The sequence below is a fragment of the Danio rerio genome, chromosome 4 (genome assembly GCF_052040795.2).
Source record: "Danio rerio strain M-AB ecotype USA chromosome 4, GRCz13ab, whole genome shotgun sequence".
Lineage (NCBI taxonomy): Eukaryota > Metazoa > Chordata > Actinopteri > Cypriniformes > Danionidae > Danio > Danio rerio.
In genome coordinates this window covers 73,237,156-73,260,000 of record NC_141024.2, presented here as the reverse complement: position 1 = coordinate 73,260,000, position 22,845 = coordinate 73,237,156, and the positions used below count along the sequence as shown (strand labels likewise).

At 34.4% G+C, this 22,845-nt stretch overlaps 3 protein-coding genes across 7 annotated transcripts in view; 2 read left to right on the top strand and 1 right to left on the bottom strand.

Moving 5' to 3' along the window:
* Positions 1–5,438, top strand: part of pyroxd1 (pyridine nucleotide-disulphide oxidoreductase domain 1) — a 40,422-nt gene extending 34,984 nt beyond the window's left edge. For both annotated transcript variants that reach the window (XM_087246290.2, XM_088649723.1), the window contains one exon: positions 5,027–5,438. The gene's annotated coding sequence lies outside the window, so the exon portion shown is untranslated. The remainder of the gene's footprint in view (positions 1–5,026) is intronic.
* parp11 (poly(ADP-ribose) polymerase family member 11) overlaps positions 1–11,669 on the bottom strand; it is a 19,340-nt gene extending 7,671 nt beyond the window's left edge. For 2 of the 4 annotated variants that reach the window (XM_087250390.2, XM_087250393.2), the window contains exons 1-3: positions 11,333–11,669; positions 5,048–5,176; positions 26–140 (exon numbers count right to left, since the gene is read on the bottom strand). In XM_087250390.2, the coding sequence (XP_087106516.2) occupies positions 26–140; positions 5,048–5,164 (232 nt within the window). In that variant the 5' untranslated portion in view covers positions 5,165–5,176; positions 11,333–11,669. Of the gene's footprint in view, positions 1–25; positions 141–5,047; positions 5,209–8,048; positions 8,123–11,332 lie in introns of those variants that run through there. The other 2 variants (XM_087250392.2, XM_087250391.2) reach the window with 2 other exon arrangements.
* ftr64 (finTRIM family, member 64) lies at positions 11,204–22,845 on the top strand. Its single transcript, NM_001327814.1, is given in 6 exon segments — positions 11,204–11,925; positions 15,812–15,907; positions 16,224–16,457; positions 18,187–18,343; positions 18,447–18,506; positions 22,061–22,845. Coding segments are annotated over 6 exon segments (1,656 nt in total). The 5' UTR covers positions 11,204–11,343; the 3' UTR covers positions 22,588–22,845.

Below are 22,845 nucleotides of genomic sequence, written 5' to 3'. Positions count from 1 at the left end.
TAAGTACATTGTAATTATGCAGTACCTGCAAAGTTAACCTCGAACTGAGCTCCAGCAGCAGTCACGTTTACCACACCTGTTGGGTTTCTGAGGTAATAACGGTCCAGATCGTCACTGGACATAAAATTCTTTGGGTCGTCCTTAAAAAAATGTTCATTATATTTAAGATTTCTGCTGCTTGTTCAAACTACTTGCTGAAACAACACAATTCTTGAGTCTCGTTTTCTGTTTGATCCACTTAAATTTCCACACAATTCATTTAATTGTGTGGAGCTTGCTCTAATTATTTTTGCTGCTTGTTCAAGCTATTTTTAAGGTGTGTTTTGTTTATTGTTTTATGTTTAATCCACTTAAATTTGTTAAGTTAAATTAATCAGTTTGTTTTTGGATGAAATAAAGGAATTGTGTGGAGTTTTTTTTACAATAAGAAACATGCTGCATTTCTTATTTAAGACGTTTATGTTTTATTAAGTAAGTTTAAGATGTTTGTTTTGACTTTTTGTTTTGTTATCTTGTTAAACAGCAGGTTTCTTACTGTAAAACTCTGGGTTTCACACAATTCCTTCCTGTCATCCTAACTCAAATCAAATTAAGTTCACTTAATTGTTTAGACAAATTTAAGTCGAGTGAACAAAACAAGTAAATTGTTCCAGAAATCTCAGGAATTGTGTTGTTTCAGCTCATTATAAATAAGTAGCTTGAACAAGCAGCAAAAGTCATCCCTCATTTAAAAATGAGCTGAATCGACACAATTCTTGAGTCTTCTTTTGGGACAACTTAATTTTTATTATGTTCAGTCCACTTAAATATGTTAAGTTTAACTTTTAAATTCGTGTTGGGGTGACATGGAGTTACAGTGCTCAGCATATACAGTGAAAACCAGAAGTTTTCATACAATCTAAAAGAAAAAAGGATGGTAAATCATACTAAAAGTTTACTATTTTAGATCCGATAGGATTAGCTAAATGATTTACATTTGCTAAATGCCAGAGTAATGAAATTTGTTTTTTGAGAATTTTTTACTGATTTCTGGACAGTCGAAAGTTTACACACATTTCCTTGGTACTTTTTTTAGTTTATAAACTGTATAACTTTGGTCAAATGTTTTGGGTCTCCTTCCTCAAGCTTCTCACAATAGTTTGCAGGAACTCTGGCCCATTCCTCCTGACAGAATTGGTGTAACGGAGTCATATTTGTAGGCTGTCTTGCTCGCACAAGCTTTTTCCACTCTGCCCACAAGTTTTCTATAGGATTGACATCAGGGCTTTGTGATGGCCACTCCAAAACATTCACTCTGTTGTCCTTAAAGCACATTTGAACTAATTTGGCAGTATGCTAAAGGTCATGGTCTGTCCGGAAGAGCCATTTGTGGCCAAGTTTTAATTTCCTGGCTGATGTCTTGAGATGTTGCTTCAGTATTTCTACATAATGTTCTCATCACCTGAACAGCACAAATCACTTTATGACAAACACAGTGCATGAATTAATATAAACAGAGATTGTGGCGGATTTTTTTCCACTCGCTACTCTGCCAGGAACTTCGCCGCTGGAGAGCACCTTCAATAATAATCTAAACTTCTGTTTAGAGATGGACTGCAAGATGTGCTAAAACAACGATATCTCACGGCAATTCGTAACTTTTTGATTTAGTGGGTAATTTGTATGAATTTGTACAATCTAATTCGTACAATTCAGTACGATTTGCTCATCATCCAATGACGGGTGGGGTTAGGTGCCACGCCTCCTTTTTAAAATCGTACATTTTCGTACGACTGAACTCGTACGAATTAGCCACTAAACTGACAAAACGTAAAATACTTACGTTTCCTCGTGAGATCAGGCTGGCTAAAAAGAGTGGCTACATGTGGTGAAGAACGATGGCAAATCTAATTATTGCATAATTATTAATTTTGTGTGATTATTAAAACGTAATTATTGTGATAAACGAATAGGTTATAAAGCAAAGTGTCGCGACCAACATGACAAAGCATCTGCGGTTAGTTCACAAACATCGAATTAAAAGAATGCCGTGTTTATTGGGCATCCCGGGTGCAAGAGTTGTGTAACTTTTTGAGCTTGATAAGCAGCTTGGTGTTCGGGTCAGTTTTTATTTAATTTATTTATTAAATACCTTGAGGTGGAACTAAACAGCGCATTCTCTCCACCTCCTCATTAACAGCAGGACGCGCTGTTTAAGCACGCAGGAGAGACGGCTTTACATTCTGTCATTCATAATAATAGCTGTTGTATTTTAGTCGAAAGAATATATAAAGTCGAACGCTCTTTTAACAGCCTGGATGTGTTCAATCTTTTTCTTTTGCAAAATTCCGCAAATTCGTTTTTTTTAATCTGCTTGATTCTTTTAAAACCGAAAGCAGCGCTCGTCAATTGGTGTTTTTCCATAAGATACACCTTTGTGAAAGTTTTATTTTTTGAGTAAAGTCTTTAATGTGCTTTTTGATCATTTTATTCTATTCAAAGCAGCGAATTTATCCTTAAACGTGAGACTGACGCATGTAATGATTGCTTTTTTTTTGCGCATGCGCAATCAATTCCTTATCCTTTTTAAATCCTGAAGTTTTTAATCAAAATACAGGTAATTTAAATACTTACTATGTGCTAAAAAAAATAGTTAAACGAATGTTATTTTTAAAAACCCATATATGCCTGTAAAACTGTAAAACAGAATAAAGTGCATGGTCTAATCGGAAATAAAGGAAATTAGATATCCATTTCATTATTTAACACATAAAACAGGCAAGTCTTTTTATAAATTAATAAATTTATGAGTTAATTGATTTGAAACTTCGAATTACATTATATTTTCCTGTAAATAGTAAAAGGTGCGTTAGATTGATGAAAACAAACCTCAATACCTGCGTGAACAGGGCCGTAATTACTCTTTTTACATTGAAACACTTGAATACAGTGTCTTCTGTCTACGACTGGCAAACGCATCAGAAAAAACTGCTGAACCTCCGCGAATATTTGGTTAACTTATAAAACAAATGTTGTCTGGTTTAGTGATGTTAGTAATGCAAAGCAGAATTCCCCTGAGTTCATTAACCCACTGATGACAGCCACTTTGTGATGGTTTTTAATGTGTTTAATGAGGTTTGTCGTGTGAAGCCTGGTTTATACTTCTGCGTCAAGTGACCGGCGTAACCCACGGCGCATGCAACGCGCGTAGCTGTGCATTTATACTTCTGCGCGCTGTCTCTGTTGGTCTGCAGTAACACTTCCGAAACGCTAGTGGGCAGTGAGGTGTAAATGTTCCTCTGTGTCGAGTTTCTTCGCTGGAACCGGCGGACGTGCAACAACTTTAACTATGAGGTAAACACAAAACAAAACTTTCCATCCGGAGCTCCTTCATGGGACTCCACACTTTTAAACAATCGCTACATTGGGCTAGCGCCGCTCGCGCGGCTCTCGGTCCCGCCCAGACTCGTCAGCGATACCATGCCGACCAATCACAGAGCTTGCGCTACGCGTTGTTGCGACGTGTAGTTACATTTTTTGAGAGGTGCACTTCAGCTACGGCCACGGCGAAGGACTATGCGTCAACGGCGTAGCATACGCCGGCGTTTGACGCAGAAGTATAAATCAGCCTTTACCGTGGGAAGTTTTAACTAAACAGGGGCGAAAGCTACCTGATCAACATTGCATTCCTTGAAGAAAAAAAAAAAACTTGCAATCTAGACGCAGTCACCTCATGCTTGTGATGCGGTACAATCCGTAAACTCCGCCCATTAAAATAACGGCTTGGTCGTAAAAATGGTGACGATATTGATATTTAATTATTGATCGTGGGCCACAAATATCGTTATCGTGAAAGTAACACGATTAATCATGCAGCCCTAAAATATAGGAAAGTTTACATTCAGTCATTTAGCAGACGCTTTTATCCAAAGTGACTTACAAATGAGGACAAGGAAGCAACTTACACAACTATAAGAGCAACAATGAATAAGTGCTGTAGGCAAGTTTCAGGTCTGTAAAGTCTAAGAAGGAAAGCATTAGTACTTTTTTTTTTGTAGTAGTAGTAGTACAGTTAGCGGTGGAGCCAGAGAGGCAATTGCAGATTAGGAAGTGAAGTGGAGACTAAATAGTTGAGTTTTTAGTCGTTTCTTGAAAGTAGCGAGTGACTCTGCCGTTCTGCTGCAGTTAGGGAGTTCATTCCACCAACTGGGCAAATTAAACGCGAGCGTTCGGGAAAGTGATTTCTTCCCTCTTTGGGATGGAACCACGAGGCGACGTTCATTCACAGAACGCAAGTTTCTGGAGGGCACATAGATCTGCAGAAGCGAGAGCAGATAAGAAGGAGCAAGGCCAGAAGTCACTTTGTAGGCAAACATCAGAGCTTTGAATTTGATGCGAGCAGCAACTGGCAGCCAGTGCAAACGGATGAGTAGCGGAGTGACATGTGCTCTTTTAGGTTCATTAAAGACCACTCGTGCTGCTGCGTTCTGGAGCAGCTGAAGAGGCTTGATAGAGTTAGCTGAAGCCCGGCTAGTAGAGAGTTGCAATAGTCCAGTCTGGAAAGAACAAGAGCTTGAACAAGGAGTTGAGCTGCATGTTCAGATAAGAAGGGTCGGATCTTTCTGATGTTATAGAGTGTGAATCTGCACAATCGAGCAGTTCTAGAAATGTGGTCAGAGAAGTTTAGTTGGTCATCAATCGTTACTCCAAGGGTTTTCACCATTTTGGATGCAGTAATGGTTGCCCCATCCATCTGGATTGAAAAGTTATGATGTAAAGTCGGGTTGGCAGAAACTACAAGCATTTCCGTTTTCGCGAGGTTCGGCTGAAGTTTCAGACTTCACTGTGCTTTAACTGTAAAAAATAAAATGCTGCCTTCCACACAATTCTTTCAAGTGTCCAAACATGAATCCATTAAGTTAACAAATTTAAGTGGATTGAACATAAAGCAATTAAGTTGTCCCAAAAAGTACCTCAGGAATTGTGCTGATTCAGCTCATTTTAAATAAGTAGTTTGAACAAACAGCAAAAATATGTATTTTTACAGTGTGTATAAACAAGACGATACCTCAACTCTGTGCCAGATGCCACACTTTGCCTTGTAAAACCAAAACCACGGTGTGTCGGATGTGTCCATGTCTTCCACTTCATCCTCCAGGCTCAAATCGGCAAACCCGCTCAACATTTTACCAGGTACCTACAACATGGGGGGGAAAATGGCTAGTGGATCTGTCAATAGAAATGAGAGCGTGTCATTGTGACGGACAGAACTGGAATGCAAAACTGCACACCTTACTTAAGATCATTACGCAATTCGGTGACACAGGAGGAGCAGAGAAATAGAAACTTACAACCTGTTTTATGGTAAGTCTTAAACAACCTTGCTAGACATTCACTATAAACACACTTATGACGCGCTCAGAGGGTGTGCTCTTGGTTTTGTTTTTGTTTTGTTTTTTAAATATTTCCCAAATGATGTTGAACAGATTCAGGAAATGTTCACAGTATGTCTGATATTTTTTCTTCTGGAGAAAGTCTTATTTGTTTTATTTCGGCTAGAATAAAAGCAGTTTTTAATTTTTTAAACACCATTTTAAGGTCAATATTATTAGCTCCTTCAAGCTATATATTTTTTCATAGTCTACTGAACAAACCATGGTTATACAATAACTTGCCTAATTACCCTAACCTGCCTAGTTAACCTTATTAATCCTTTAAATGTCACTTTAAGCTGTATAGAAGTGTCTTAAAGAATATCTAGTCTAATATTATACTGTCATCATGACAAAGAGAAAATAAATCAGTTATTAGAGATGAGTTATTAAAGCTATTATGATTAGAAATGTGTTGAAGAAATGTGTAAATATGTAATAAAAAGTATTGAGTATTATAGTTGTAATGAAAAATATGGTAAAACGAATATAAATTTCAAAATTATGAAAGATATATAAAAATGTATAAATAAATTGTAAATCAGTTCAATTTACAAAGACTTCTTATTCTCTATGTCATTTTCTTGTCAATCTAAATCCTAATTTATTAATAATTATTAAAGCAAATAATAAACGTAATTACAAAAGAAATATAAATATATAAATCTACAAAGAAGTGTAAAGGGATGACGATGATAATAATAATAATAATGTAAAACTTTACTTTCAAAGTGTTTTACTTAATATGTGTCTATTTATCCCTATATGAGAATTTAACATTTTTTATTTACATTTTCCTCATACGATAAATTTATAGACGAGTGTACAGAAGCAAGTCATTACTGTGAAATAAAACTAAGGTAAAATAAGGTAAAATGGATATAAATGTCGAAATCATGAAAGATGTATGCAAATGTAAATTAAAAGACTTTATATTGTAATGACTTTTATTCTCTTTGTGTCGAATTCTTGTCATAATCTAAATGTGTTTATTAATAATTATTCAAGCAAATATTCAACATAATTACAAAAGGTAGAAACATAAACCTATAAAAAATGTAAAATGATGGCAATGATAGCAATAATCATTTTGTAAAACTTTGCTTTCAAAGTATTTTACTCTATCTCTATATCTATCTATCTACTCTGTTAAAATAGTTGGTTAAAATACCCCAACAAATTACCAAACTAGGTTATTTTAACCCAATGCATTGGGTTATATAATTGTAATATAAATAATTATATAATTGTGTAAATAAATAAATGTCTCCGCTGTCCTAAAGGTGACGGCCAGATATCCCAAATATGTCATATATCATTTCTTCAAAAAAAAAAAAAAAAACTGTAGAGATGAACACGTGAGGTAGAGAAAGCGTTGAACTGCGCATTTGTATCCTCAATAATCAAGAGTGCTAAAAAACAGAAAAGCTAAAAAAAACATATGAGGCATTATGTAAATTTCATTTGATCTAATAAGTTTTTTTATATAATTATTATCACTATCTTACCTATTTTTTTTTGTCAACCCCTGGCATGTTTAAACATTGTATGACTGGAAGAATTTATTTCATTTTATTTTATTTATTTTTATTATGTTCATAACTGTTGTGAGATGTATTCTCTTGTACTATGTTTGTAAATACTACAAAAAAAAAAAAACAAGAGTGCTGATAAAACGCATATCAAAAACAAGACACAGAGAGGTAATTTGACTATATATATATATATATATATATATATATATATATATATATATATATATATATATAATCAAATTAATAGCAAATCAAATATATATATATATATATATATATATATATATATATATATATATATATATATATATATATATATATATGCCTATATATATATATAGTGCTAGAGCTTAAATTTTATCGCGCAAAAACAACATACAGATGCTCTGCGTCAGTTAAATCAGTTGACTGTTGAAATTCAAAAATTTAAACCAACTGGTTGAGTTAAAATATAAATAACCAAATTAAGGTGACAAATAACCAAACTGGTTGAGTTATTAATAAATAACATAAAGGTTAAAAACAACCCAACAAAGCACCAAATATGTTTAACTCAACCATTGGGTTAAATAAATAACTCAACATTTTTAGTGAGTATATATCTATCTGTCTGTCTGTCTCTATCTATTGGTGTAAAGGAATAACATCGCCGTTTTAAACGCATAGCCTGCATAAATATTTAGTAGGGAATATGTAAGCTGTGGATCCTCTCAGTTTCGCTTTCTCAAAAACGGAAAGCGGAGGCGTTGTAGCCCCACAGATTGTTTCTGTTGTTGTTTTGGAAAGCGAAATAAAGATATTTTCCCTTATTGTCATTGTTGAACAGAAAGACAGTCGAACACCAAACTAAATGTCTGTCATCTCTGAAATCTTGCCACTTTAGACCTGACACGGAGCTTTTCTGTAGCCGCCTCTTGATCTGAAACCGGACTCTGAGGAAGGATGTGTTTTGTCTGTCAAATGTTTCCTCCCTCAACCTCAGCACTTTTCCTTTCTGCTTCTCTTTAATTCCTTCCTACTAAACTTTTCTCATGTTTATTAACAGGAGCCAAAATGTTTGAGGCGAAATTGAGTCGTTGTTTTCTTTATTTCGGTAACTTACATTAGTTTGGTCCAGCGCTCGAAGCCGTCACGCTTTCACAGACTCTGTACCTGCGCGAGCGGACGCGAAGCTCTGTGCGCATGCGCCAGTTTGGATCGGTTTAACCTTTGAAAGATTATTTTATTAAACGAAGACTAATAAAACAGCCTGGTGACAGGGGTCGTTCTTTTTCTCAAAAATGGGACTTTTTGCAGCTATACACCCCAGTTTCTATTTAAACATGAGATTTAAATACTGCATTTTAGAGACATTTAAGCACTATTTTAGCTGGATTGTCGGATGGTCATCATAACCAAACATGGCAAAAATATTTCCAAAAGATTTAGAATAAAAAATATGTATAATACTTATTTTTAAAACACAAATTTATTACATCATTTATCATTAGAAGAAAACAGGAATCTGTTGAAGTTTTAAACTAAAAACTGTAGCCTATTTTCATTCATTAGGCAAATAACAAACTGGTCATTTAACTTTCCTCAGTCAGAATTTGGCCATTTAAATGATTAAAAATGAATACATATTAATAATTTAGAGTTTCACGATTTTTCAAGCCTCTAGAAGAAGTGCATTTAATTATTCAATAACCAAATTAGCATTCAAATTAAATTTAATATGGGCCGCTTTTGGTCCTTCACAGGTTTTTATTGGTCATTTGTCAGAATAAGATTACTTGTAAAATGTTTTCTCTATTCAAAAGCAATAAGGTAGCAAATGACGACTTCTCTTACATCAGTTTGTACAACTCTTGCACAGTTGGATGTTGAAAAATAATTCTTAGCATTGACCAAAACTGATTAGCTGAAGTCACACCAAACCGACAGTCTTAAAGCCTTTTTCAATGGGTTCTTTTCACAATTTGTAATGGCATAGCAGTCAAAATAGGACAAATGAGCATATTTTTTGGACAAATTCTGGACCTTTGTCAGTGATAGGTGGGTCTTCCGAACCTGGCTACAGGCCTGAACTGTTGTTTAAAATAATTTTTATTCAATCATTCATTGTGTTTTCGGCTTGGTCCTTTTATTATTCAGGGGTCGTCACAGCAGAATGAACCGCCAACTTATTCAACACTGGGAAAGTTAATGGACCTGAGTCCATTGAACTTATATTATGCTTAACTGACTTAAAATCTCTTGCATAACATATCAAATTAAGTTAGAACATGATTAACTCTTTATTAAGTTACAATGGCCTAAAAACATGTGCTGTCAGGACTAATCAATCATAGCATTTTTTACCGTGTACTTAAGAGTACGACAACTTTATTATACAGAAAAACACACGTGTATTACCGTAGTAAAAACTAAAGTGCACTACAGTACTCATTACAGTTAAGCAGTTCACTATAATGCATAGTTATTACCAAAGTGTGGTACAATTGTATAATATATACAGTATAATACACTATAGTGTGGTTCAACAAATGCTATATTTACTGAATTACAACAGTATTTTTTTCACGTGGGCTTTCTTTATGGACTTTCTATGGAAGCCCATTCCCGCCACTGAAATAAAAAAAAAAATTACAAATAAATACAATGTAAAAAATTTCAATTAGAATTGCGAGTTTGTTAGGTCAAAAATGCAAGCTATAAAGCCAGAATTGCGAGTTATTAAGTCAGAATTGTAAGTTATTAAGTCAGAATTGCGAGTTTTTCAGTCAGAATTACAGGTTATAAAGTCAGAATTGCCAGTTATAAAGTCAGAATTACAGGTTATAAAGTCAGAATTGTGAGATATTAGGTCAGAATTGCGAGTTATTAAGTCAGAATTACAAGTTATAAAGTCAGAATTGCGAGTTATAAAGTCAGAATTACAGATTACAAAGTCAGAACAGCAAGTTTTAAAGTCAGAATTGCAAGTTATTAAGTCAGAATTACAGATTATAAAGTCAGAACAGCAAGTTATAAAGTCAGAATTGCGAGTTAAGTCAGAATTGCGAGTTAAGTCAGAATTGCGAGTTATAAAGTCAGAATTGCAAGTTATTAAGTCAGAATTGCGAGTTATTAAGTCAGAATTGCGAGTTATTAAGTCAGAACTACGAGTTGTAAAGTCAGAATTGCGAGTTATTAAATCAGAATTACAGATTATAAAGTCAGAAATGTGAGTTATTAAGTCAGAATTGCGAGTTATTAAGTCAGAACTACGAGTTGTAAAGTCAGAATTGCGAGTTGTTAAATCAGAATTACAGATTATTAAGTCAGAACTGCGAGTTATAAAGTCAGAACTGCGAGTTATTAAGTCAGAACTGCGAGTCATAAAGTCAGAACTGCGAGTTATTAAGTCAGAATTAAAGGTTAAAAAGTCAGAACTACGAGTTACAAAGTCAGAATTGCGAGTTATTAAGTCAGAATTGCGAGTTATTAAGTCAGAATTGCGAGTTATAAAGTCAGAATTGCGAGTTATTAAGTCAGAATTGCGAGTGATTAAGTCAGAATTACAAGTTATAAAGTCAAAACAGCAAGTTATAAAGTCTGAATTGCGAGTTATAAAGTCAGAATTACAGATTATAAAGTCAGAACAGCAAGTTATAAAGTCAGAATTACAGATTATAAAGTCAGAACAGCAAGTTATAAAGTCAGAATTGCTCATTTTTAAGTCAGAATTGCGAGTTATTAAGTCAGAATTACAGATTATAAAGTCAGAACTGCGAGTCATAAAGTCAGAACTACGAGTTATTAAGTCAGAATTACAGATTATAAAGTCAGAACAGCAAGTTATAAAGTCAGAATTGTGAGTTTTTAAGTCAGAATTACAGGTTATAAAGTCAAAACAGCAAGTTATAACGTCATAATTGCGAGTTATTAAGTCAGAATAGCAAGTTAATAAGTCAGAATTGCGAGTTATTAAGTTAGAATTACAGGTTATAATGTCAGAATTGCAAGTTACAAAGTCAGAATTACAGATTATAAAGTTAGAACTACGAGTTATAAAGTCAGAATTGCGTGTTATAAAGTCAGAATTGCGAGTTATACAGTCGGACGAGTTATTCCTAGAAAGAGAGAGAAAGGGAGAGAGAGCTTGTGTTTGAATAAACCATAATTTTGCCTTATCATATAACTCTCCGATGGCATTCTTTCCTTTATAAATGTTAAACTGTCCTTTTTAAAACACACACACAGACACACAAATAGTAGGAAAACAGTGTGTACATGCGCGCCCTCTATAGGCCGCCTGCAGCTCTGCATCCTCACAGTTTTACTTTTTCAAAACCGAAACCAGGAATCACCTTTTTTTCCCCACGGGACACACACAGGAAGAGCCGCTAACTTAACACTTACTTGTTCCTAAAATGGCGGAGGCCAGTATTTCAGTGGCTCAGGACCAGTTTAGCTGTCCAGTTTGCCTGGATCTCCTGAAGGATCCAGTGACCATTCCCTGCGGACACAGTTACTGTATGCGCTGTATCACAGACTGCTGGAACCAGGAGGATCTGACGGGTGTTTACAGCTGCCCTCAGTGCAGACAGACCTTCACACCAAGACCTGCTCTATCCAAAAATGTGGTGTTTGCTGACATGCTGGAGAAGCTGACGCAGACTGAGGTGTCTGCTCAGTGCTTTGCTGGACCTGGAGATGTCGAGTGCGACGTTTGCACTGGAAGAAAAAGGAAAGCTATGAAGTCCTGTTTAGTGTGTCTCAGCTCTTACTGTCCGGGTCACCTCCAACAACATGAGACTTTTTTTAAAGGGAAGAAGCAGCACAAGTTGATGGATGCCACTAGACGACTACAGGAGGCCATGTGCCGTAAACATGATAAACATTTGGACATCTACTGTCGAACCGACCAGCAGTGCATTTGTTATTTGTGTGTGATTGAGAAGCATAAAAACCATGACACAGTAACAGCCGCAGAGGAGAGGACGGAGAAACAGGTATGGGGCTTTTATTTTTAATATTATTTACATATAATTTAATATATAATTTACTTGCTTACTCATATTTCATATCAGCGCTGTTATACAGTAACAATAATAATTAAACAAATATTTAAATTAATATATTAAGTAATTCGAGTAGTTTCTGATTTATCGGTATCAGCCGATAAATGCTAATATGAAATTAATAATGACAATAATGTATTTTGATTTTAGGTGAAACTTTATATATGAAGCCATTTTAGGGATGCACAACTAACTGACAGCCATATCAGTATCGGCCGATAATACTTATCAGCCCGACAAGGAAATAGTAATACATTTAAATTAAAAATATTAAGACATTTTAGAGGTGAAATTTAGATTTTCTAAACGTATTTTTAAACTTATTATTTAACTTATTGAAAAAAAAAAATCATTTATCCACTATTATTTGTTTGCGATATATCGGTTATCTGCACATAAATATAGTTATTACTATCAGTTGCTTATTTCTGGGCCTATATATCCATTATTGGCTTATAAATACAGTTTTAGTATCAGCCATTTATTTATTTGGTCTATATATCGGTTATCAGCTTATAAATATAAAGAATTTTCAGTACCTGCCGTTTATTTATTGGCCTATGTATTTCGGTTATCAACTCATTAATATAAAGAGTTATCAGTCATTTATTTATTGGTTTATATATTGATTTTAATTTTAAAGAGTTGTCAGTATCTGCCGTTTATTTATTGAACTATATTTCGATTATTGGCTTATAAATATAAGGATTTAACAGTATAAGTCATTTATTTATTGGCTTATATATCGGTTATTAGCTTATAAATATAAAGAGTTATCAGTATCAGCCATTTATTTATTGGCTTATATATTAGTTATCGGCTTGTTTATATAAACGGTTAGCAGTATTGGTCATTTATTTACTGGCTTATATATCGGTTATTGGCTTATAAAGAGTTGTCAGTATCGGCCATTCATTTATTGGGTTATATATCAGTTATCGGCTTATAAATATAAAGAGTTATCAGTATCAGCCATTTTTTTATTGGTTTATTTGTCGGTTATCGCCTTGTAAAGGGTTATCCGTATTGGCCATTTATTTTTGGGCTTATATATATAAAGAGTTATCAGTATCAGCCATTTATTTATTGGCCTATATATTGGTTATTGGCTTGTACATCTAAAGAGTTAGCAGTATTGGCCATTTATTTATTGGCTAATCGGTTATCGGCTTATACATATAAATAGTTAGCTGTATCAGCCATTTATTTATTGGTTTACATCTCGGTTGTCAGCTTATAAAGTTATTAGTATCTGTGATTTATATCTTTATGAAATATACTCTTTATGAAATATAAATAGTTAGCAGAATTGGTCATTTATTTATTAGTTTATATATCGGTTATTGGCTTATAAAGAGTTAGCAATATCAACCATTTATTTCTTGGCCTTTATATCGGTTATTGGCTTATAAGATAAACAGTTATCAATATCGACCATTTATTTATTGGAATATATATCGATTATAAATATTTAGAGTTGTCAGTATCGGCCATTTATTTATTGGCTTATATATCGGTTATCAACTCATTATATAAAGAGTTTTCAAAATCGGCCATTTATTTATTGGCCTCTCTCTTTCTCTCTCTCTCTCTCTCTCTCTCTCTCTCTCTCTCTCTCTATATATATATATATATATATATATATATATATATATATATAAATATAAATAGATAGATAGATAGATAGATAGATAAATAAATAAATATCGGTTTCAAACTCATAAATATAAAGAGTTTGCATTATTAGCCATTTATTTGTTTGTATATCGGCTATCGGCTTATAATGAGTTATCAGTATCGGCCATTTATTTGTTGGCTTGTATATCGGTTATCGGCTTATACATATAAAGAGTTAACAGTATCAGTCAGTTATTTATTGCTATATATATATATATATATATATATATATATATATATATATGAAATATAATAAGTTATCAGTATTGGCCATTTATTTATTGGTCTATATTTTGGTTATAAATATTTAGATTTAGCAGTATCGTCCATTTATTTATTGGCTTATATATCGGTTATGGGCTTATAAATATGAAGAGTTATTAGTATTGGCCATTTATTTATTTGTCTATATTTTGGTTAAAAATATTTAGTGTTAGTAGTATCAGCCATTTATTTATTGGTTTACATCTCGGTTGTCAGCTTATAAAGTTATTAGTATCTGTGATTTATATCTTTATGAAATTTACTCTTTATGAAATATAAAGAGTTAGCAGAATTGGTCATTTATTTATTAGTTTATATATCGGTTATTGGCTTAAAAAGAGTTAGCAATATCAACCATTTATTTCTTGGCCTTTATATCGGTTATTGGCTTATAAGATAAACAGTTATCAATATCGACCATTTATTTATTAGAATATATATCGGTTATAAATATTTAGAGTTGTCAGTATCGGCCATTTATTTATTGGCTTATATATCGGTTATCAACTCATTATATAAAGAGTTTTCAAAATCGGCCATTTATTTATTGGCCTCTCTCTTTCTCTCTCTCTCTCTCTCTCTCTCTCTCTCTCTCTCTCTCTCTATATATATATATATATATATATATATATATATATATATATATATATATATATATATATATAAATATAAATAGATAGATAGATAGATAAATAAATAAATATCGGTTTCAAACTCATAAATATAAAGAGTTTGCATTATTAGCCATTTATTTGTTTGTATATCGGCTATCGGCTTATAATGAGTTATCAGTATCGGCCATTTATTTGTTGGCTTGTATATCGGTTATCGGCTTATACATATAAAGAGTTACCAGTATCAGTCAGTTATTTATTGCTATATATATATTTATATATATATATATATATATATATATATATATATATATATATATATATATATATATATATATGAAATATAATAAGTTATCAGTATTGGCCATTTATTTATTGGTCTATATTTGGGTTATAAATATTTAGAGTTAGCAGTATCGTCCATTTATTTATTGGCTTATATATCGGTTATGGGCTTATAAATATGAAGAGTTATTAGTATTGGCCATTTATTTATTTGTCTATATTTTGGTTAAAAATATTTAGTGTTAGTAGTATCAGCCATTTATTTATTGGTATATATATATATCGGTTTTTGGCTTATAAAGAGTTATCAGTGTCGGCCAATTATTTGCTGGCTTATATATCAGTTATTGGCTTATACATAAATATTAGTTAGCAGTATCAGCCATTTATTTATTGGTTTATATTTCAGTTATTAGCTTTTAAAGAGTTATTAGTATCGCCTATTTATTTATTGGCCTATATATCGGTTATTGGCTTATACATATAAAGAGTTACCAGTATCAGTGTTATTTATTGCCATACATACATATATATATATATATATATATATATATATATATATATATATATATATATATATATATATATATATATATATATATATTTAGGTTATTGGCTTATAAATATAAAGAGTTATCAGTACTGGCCATTTATTTATTGGTCTATATATATATATATATATATATATATATATATATATATATATATATATATATATATATATATATATATATATCTGTTTTAAACCCATAAATATAAAGAGTTATCAGTCTCAACCATTTATTTATTGGACATTATATCGGTTATTGACTTTTAAGTATAAAGGCTTATCAGTATCGGCCATTTATTTTATTGGCCTTCATATATTGGCTATAGACTTATAAATATAAAGAGTTATCAGTATCAGACATTTATTTATTGGCCTATATATCAGTTATTGGCTATTTATTACTTGAATTATTTGTTTTGCCCTACAGGAACAGCTGAGTAAGAAACAGAAAGACTTACCAAGGAGAATCCAGCAAAAAGTCCAAGAGATTCAGAAGCTGAGAGAGACTATCGAGTCACACAAGGTGAGGTGAAAGGATAACATCTTGAAAAAAAATGTGACATTTTAAGATTTTAATTTAACCTTTTTTTCTGCATGCATGAGGAAAATCACACCATTATTCCAACCATACTAATACTGTAGTTAAAAACTTGAATTAATCTGTAGTGGTAATTCTATGGTATGTTATTATGGTAACTCAACCAACATATACATAAGAGATTTCTCTCTTTTGAAATAAGAGTTATAAAAACTAAGGAAGAAAAGCATATTTTGCACAGTAGGCAGATGTGAAGATCTGCTTCTGCTGCAACTGATGTCAGGATTGTGTTTTATCACAGCTCTCAGCACAGACAGCGGTGGAGGACAGTGGCAAGATCTTCACTGAGCTGATCCTCTACATTGAGAGAAGACGCTCAGAGTTCACACAGCTGATCAGAGGTCAGGAAAAGGATGCCGTGAGTCGAGCTGAAGGACTGGTGAAGCGTCTGGAGCAGGAGGTTGATGAAATGAAAAGGAGAGACTCTGAGATGAAGCAGCTTTTACAAACAGACGATCACATATACTTCCTGCAGGTAGCTTCTCTTAAAGGAACACTCCATTTTTTTGGGAATTAAGCTCATTTTATAACTCCCCTAGAACCATTTTTGATTTGGCTTATAAATATAAAGAGTTATCGGTATTGTCATTTATTTATTGGTCTATATATCTGTTATCGGCTCATAAATATACATAGTTATCAGTGACAGCCATTTATTTATTGGTGTATATATCGGTTATCAGCTTATAAATATAAAGAGTTATCGGTATTGTCATTTATTTATTGGTGTATATATATCGGTTATTGGCTTATAAATATAAAAAGTTATTGGCAATGTCAGTTATTTATTGGTCTATATATCGGTTATCGGCTTATAATTATAAAGAGTTATCGGGAATGTCATTTATTTATTGGTCTATATATTGGTTATCGGCTCATAAATATATAGAGTTATCGGTATTGTCATTTATTTATTGGTGTATATATAGGATATTGGCTTATAAATATAAAGAGTTATCGGTATTGTAAATTATTTATTAGTCTATATATTGCTTATCGGCTAATAAATATAAAGAGTAATCGACATTGTCGTTTATTTATTGGTGTAAGTATCGGTTATCGGCTTATAAATATAAAAAGTTATTGGCATTGTCAGTTATTTATTGGTCTATATATTGGTTATCGGCTTATAAATATATAGAGTTATCGGTATTGTCATTTATTTATTGGTGTATATATAGGTTATTGGCTTAGAAATATAAAAGGTTATTGGCATTGTCAGTTATTGGTTTATATATTGGTTATCGGCTTGTAAATATAAAGAGTTATCGGTATTGTAATTTATGTATTAGTCTATATATTGCTTATCGGCTTATAAATATAAAAAGTTATTGGCATTGTCAGTTATTTATTGGTCTATATATTGGTTATCGGCTTATAAATATAAAATTTATCTGTATTGTCATTTATTTATTAGTGTATATATCGGTTATCGGCTTATAAAGCAATATGAGTATCAGCCATTTATTTATTAGTCCATTTATCGGTTATCGGCTTATAAATATAAAGAGTTATCCGTATTGTCAATTATTTATTGGTCTATATATTGGTTATCGGCTTATAAATATAAAGAGTAATCAACATTGTCATTTATTTATTGGTGTAAATATCGGTTATTGGCTTATAAATATAAAGAGTTATCGGTATTATGATTTATTTATTGGTGTATATAAGGGTTATTGGCTTATAAAGCAATATGAGTATCAGCCATTTATTTATTGTTCTATATATCGGTTATCGGCTTATAAATATAAAGAGTTATCGGTATTGTCATTTATTTATTGGTCTATATATCGGTTATCGGCTTATAAATTTCAAATTTTAGGCCCTCTTCAATTGGATAGATGTCACAATATGGGAAAAAAGGTCAATTTGACTTTTGACTTTAGGAGTGTATGATTAAAAACTAGGGAGCCACAGTGGCTCAGCAGTTAGCACTGTGGCCTCAGAGCAAAAAGGTCGCTGGTTCAAGTCCCAGCTGGGCCGGTGGGTGTTTCCCAGTACTGGGTTGCTGCCGGAAGAGCATCCGCTGCATACAACTAAGAATGAATGAATGATTAAAAACTAGCCTAGCCTATCTGCTGTTGAAAATGAAACTCAGAATCAATTTCATACAGAAATGTGTAAATCTATCGGTAAATGAATTACAGTATATTAAGTTATTGTCCCAGCCCTATTATGATTGTATTGTATTGCCTTTGTAGAGTTTCCGATGTTTGTCTGCTCCTCCTGAAGCTACAGATGTACCCAACACTCTCTGCTCCGCTTTCACTTTTGAGGATGTGACAAAATCTTTGTCTCTGCTGAAAGAGAAACTCAAGGATTCCTGCGACCAGGAGATGGAAATGGTGTCTGGTGAAGGTAGTGCCTCCCTGTGCTTGATCATTATTTATATTCAAATATTAGACCGAATCCTTTAACAGCGATAATATGGTCACTCTTTGAATCTGTTTGGCAACCCCAGTGACATACATCCAGATCATTCCCACCCCAGACCCCAAGACCAGGGAGGACTTCTTACAGTGTAAGTGCACAAACGCTTTTCTTTCTACTGAGAGTAAATCAACAGCTGTTTAAAGCAGATTTCCTCACGGCCCCTAAGACAGGAGTTTTGTGCTATACCAACACTGGGTCCTCCTAAATACATGCGACACGCTGCCGCAACGTGATTAAAGGCATCTTTTATTCCTGATAAAAAGTATTTCTATTTTAAAAAGAGATCACGTGTATTGCCCCCTGTATTTCACACCCTGATTGTCAGATAATTAAAGGTGCAGTGTGTAAGTTTGACACCCAGTGGTTGAACTAGGTATTGCACTCCTGGATCAAAACACTTTTTCACTCGTCCCCTCGCCTGACGACTCCACTCAAGTGCTGGTTGCTAGACTGACGTGAGCGAGCCTGACTATCGAGCCTAACGGCAGATTTAATGCGGATTTGATCCGTTTAATAAATAAAAGCAACAGCACGCAATAATAGGAAACGTTTTTGCTCTAACCAACATCTGAGATTTATATTTTAGAAACGGCGTCTATTTCTTGCTGCTGAACAACAGAAAACGGACAATAGCCGCGTTTCCACTATCGCGCCTAAAGTGAGCGAGCCAGGGCGAGCCAAGGCCAGTGGGGTTTCCACTGTCACTTCCGGGGCCTAATCGAGCCAAAGCGGAGCTTTCTTGGGGCCAGCGGCCGGCTTTTTTCGACCCGCCGAATACCTTGGGCCAAGGAGGGCCAGCTGGGGCTTCGGGGCGGAGTGAAAGGAGAGACGGGCAGTTTTCTGATCGCACATGAGTACATGCGCCAAACAAATACAGAAATAAGGGAAAGAAAACATCTAGCCTTATAGTCTGGGGTCTTTTTGCGTATGATCGCCCTTATGTTTCCCTTTTAAATGTAAGGCTGCTGCATAAAATAATAAAGTAGTTTTAATTTATAGTGACGTTTTTTGCTGCGTCCTCCTTTATGTTTCAATAACGCATAATAATCTTTACACCATATTAAAAACACAGCAGACAGTAAAGGTTTTCCAGAGTTTTTGTCAAGTTTAAAATATTTGTTTGTGCGTTTAGACATGTATGTGTGTGTACGACCGGGCAAGAGCGCTCCTTCACAGCTGTTATGCTGCGAGCGGCTTTTTTCTTTATTTATTCTGGAGATAATACACAATATAAATACAACAGAAAGACATAAAACTTAACAAAATACGTGCCCACTTTCGTAGACTTTACACAATATAGTGTCATATCTTGATAAAATAGCCTAAGCTATATTGAAATATAATTTAAAGAATTACAAATATCGGATAAATATAAAATCACATTAAATAAATTAACCAATATAAAATAAACAAAGGCTAGCTATAACAATGTAGGTAGCCTATATACAATACATAAATCAAACCGTTTTAAAGCCACATATAGCCTAACTTTCATTTTACAAAGACCTGTCTGAAAATAAAAAAGATTTTCGATATTTTCTAAAAACTAAACACCGGATAAAGTTTGAAATATTTATATAAAGTAAATATTTATATTAGTAAATATTTATAAAGTATTTGGAAATCGCGCAAACAGAGCATTATTTGGGTGAGTGAAAGCAGAATCTAGCCTATAACTTTGTTTCTGTCACTCAGTCCTGTGCAGCGCAGCTTTAAACGCATCGGGGGAAAGTCCAAACACAGAATGTGTTCTATATCCTCAAACAACTGTTTATGTTTTAATATGACGTGGTTAAATTTATAAATGAAACTTTAAATGAAGAGCTTTAGTGAACAGCTGCCGAGCGCAACAAATATGGCTATATTTTATTAGGCTACTCGCTCTTGTGCTGAAAACTTAACTCGACTTCTATCAAAACGAGGATGTTATAAAAAAACATGCCATATCGAGTTATAAAGGAGAATTTCTGTGGCTTTATATTATGGATGTGTGCGCTCTCTGTGTTGGGTCCCTGCGTTAGTGGCGAGAGCACTTGATGCACAATGCCAACAGTCGGTCGGCGAGTAAACAAATGTAATGAATGGAAATACACAGGTCTGTGCGTATAGACATTTCATGTACTGCTGTACAGTAACGTGTCGTTTGTTTGTTTCGGTTGTCTTCATTTTAATGGTTTCGTGATGATTCTATGGTGTGCTTTATCTGCCTGTCCTGATTCCCGCTGAAATGGGCGGGTTGAGTGACGTTTGATTCGGGGACGTTCTGTGGGCGGTGTTTGCGTGACGCGCTGTGAGCTACTAGCCCGACAGTGGAAACGCGACATGATTTCAGCCTCATTTCTCAACCTCCCGGGCTATTGGCCCGGCCCGTTTAAAGCCCTGGCTCGCACTGGCCTGATAGTGGAAATGCGGCTAATGATCCGCTTAGGTACACCTCATGTGCTTTATTCTGTGCTAAATGCTAATAATCTGAGTATGAACGCCATTTGACATGACATTTATTGCCCTACTACTAAAAACAGCAGCAGATAGTTCACCTCTAGAACTGTGACTTAGTGCAAGCCAAAACATATCAGTGATTCAATAATGTTAAAGAGGTTTAATATGTATTAACTAGATTGTAAACCTTACCGTTTCGCTGGAGTGCAGTGAGCGCACTATTCTGTGCTTCTGAGTGGCTGTATTTACATTTCTGACGTGTTTCGTCAGGTTCCAATTGCTCATCACCACAAATCTCATCACGTAGCGTGTTGTCAGGACACAGGATTACAATATGACCTGCTCACCTAATGTTTACGCTCGTAATATTTATATTCTGTGCTAATTAAAAACCACCTCATGTGGAACTCTGAATCTGCGTCTCATTTCGGAGTCTGCTACTGTCCACCGGAGGTCGCATTTCGCTCACGGACGCATACTCTGAGAGCTTTTCTGACCGAATGAATCAAAAACACTGTTTTCCACCAAGGCAACCCGAGCTGCTGAAATATAATTGGCTAAACTGGGGGGTTAAATGACCAAAACAAAGACAGATGTCCTGACATGTAACGCACAAGTTCAAAGCAGAATATCTGACTTCAGCATTGTTTTTCAGATAAACAAGAACGTAGCAGGTTTCTGAAATGTCTGCAGACATATTATGTTGTTTTTATGCTTCAGAAGAGTCATACAGCACCTTTAAAGTTTGTGTGAAGCAGAAGTTACTGAGACTTTTATATTAGTATGTTGATGTATTTCCTACTGAAGCTTAATACCTTAATACCTACTGAACCTTGAGGCGGATGGGCTACAGCAGCAGAAGACCACACTGGGTGCCACTCCTCTCAGCTAAGAACAGGCAACTGAGGCTACAATTCACACAGGCTTACAAAAATTGGACGAGAGAAGACTGGAGAAACTTTGCCTGGTCTGATTAGTCTCCATTTCTGATGCCACATTCGAATGCTCGGGTCAGAATTTGGCGTCAACAACATGAAAGCATGGATCCAGCCTGCCTGTATCAGCAGTTCAGGCTGGTGGTGGTAGTGTAATGGTGTTGGGGATATATTCTTGGCACACTTTGGGCCCAGTAGTACCAAATGAGTGTATGTAACGCACCTTAACAAAAATTAAATATGAAACAAATATTTTGATTTCCTCCAGATTCCCGCCAGCTCACTCTGGATCCAAACACAGCGAACAAACGCCTTCGCCTGTCTGAAGGAAACAAACGGGCCTTCGACAGCGGCTCAGTCCAGCCGTATCCCGATCATCCAGACAGATTTGATCAGCACCTTCAGCTGCTGAGCAGAGAGAGTGTGTGCGGACGCTGCTACTGGGAGCTGGACTGGAGCGGCAGTGGCGGACTCGCCGTTTCAGTGGCGTACAAGAGCATCAGGAGGAAGGGAAAAGGTGATGAGTGTGTGTTTGGGTTTAATCGCCAGTCCTGGAGCTTGTTCTACCGTCTCTCCGGGTCCTCATTTTTTCACGATAAGAAACAGATTAAACTTCACGCACCTTTGAGCTGCTGTAGATTAGGAGTGTATGTGGATCACAGAGCAGGAACTCTGTCTTTCTACAGCGTGTCTGACACATCAATGAGCCTCATCCACACCGAACAGACCACATTCACTCAGCCGCTCTATCTTGGGTTTTTACTTGCTTTTGGATCGACTATAAAGCTGCTGTGAAAAGAAGAGTACAAAATAATACACTTTTAAATCTGATATGTCAGACATACTTAAAAACAGTCCAGCCAAACTGAAGAAAAAGACATCATAGGAAATACTTCCTTACTCGTTTTAAATCGCTTGAATATTTTTGAAAAATAATTGTAAAACATTTATTGGAGGGTCGATTATTTTGCCTTAGATGTACATGTTTGGGATGAGCAAAATGTATTTCTTTTTTTTTTCTACAAAGATCAAATAAAATTTCTTCAAAACTGT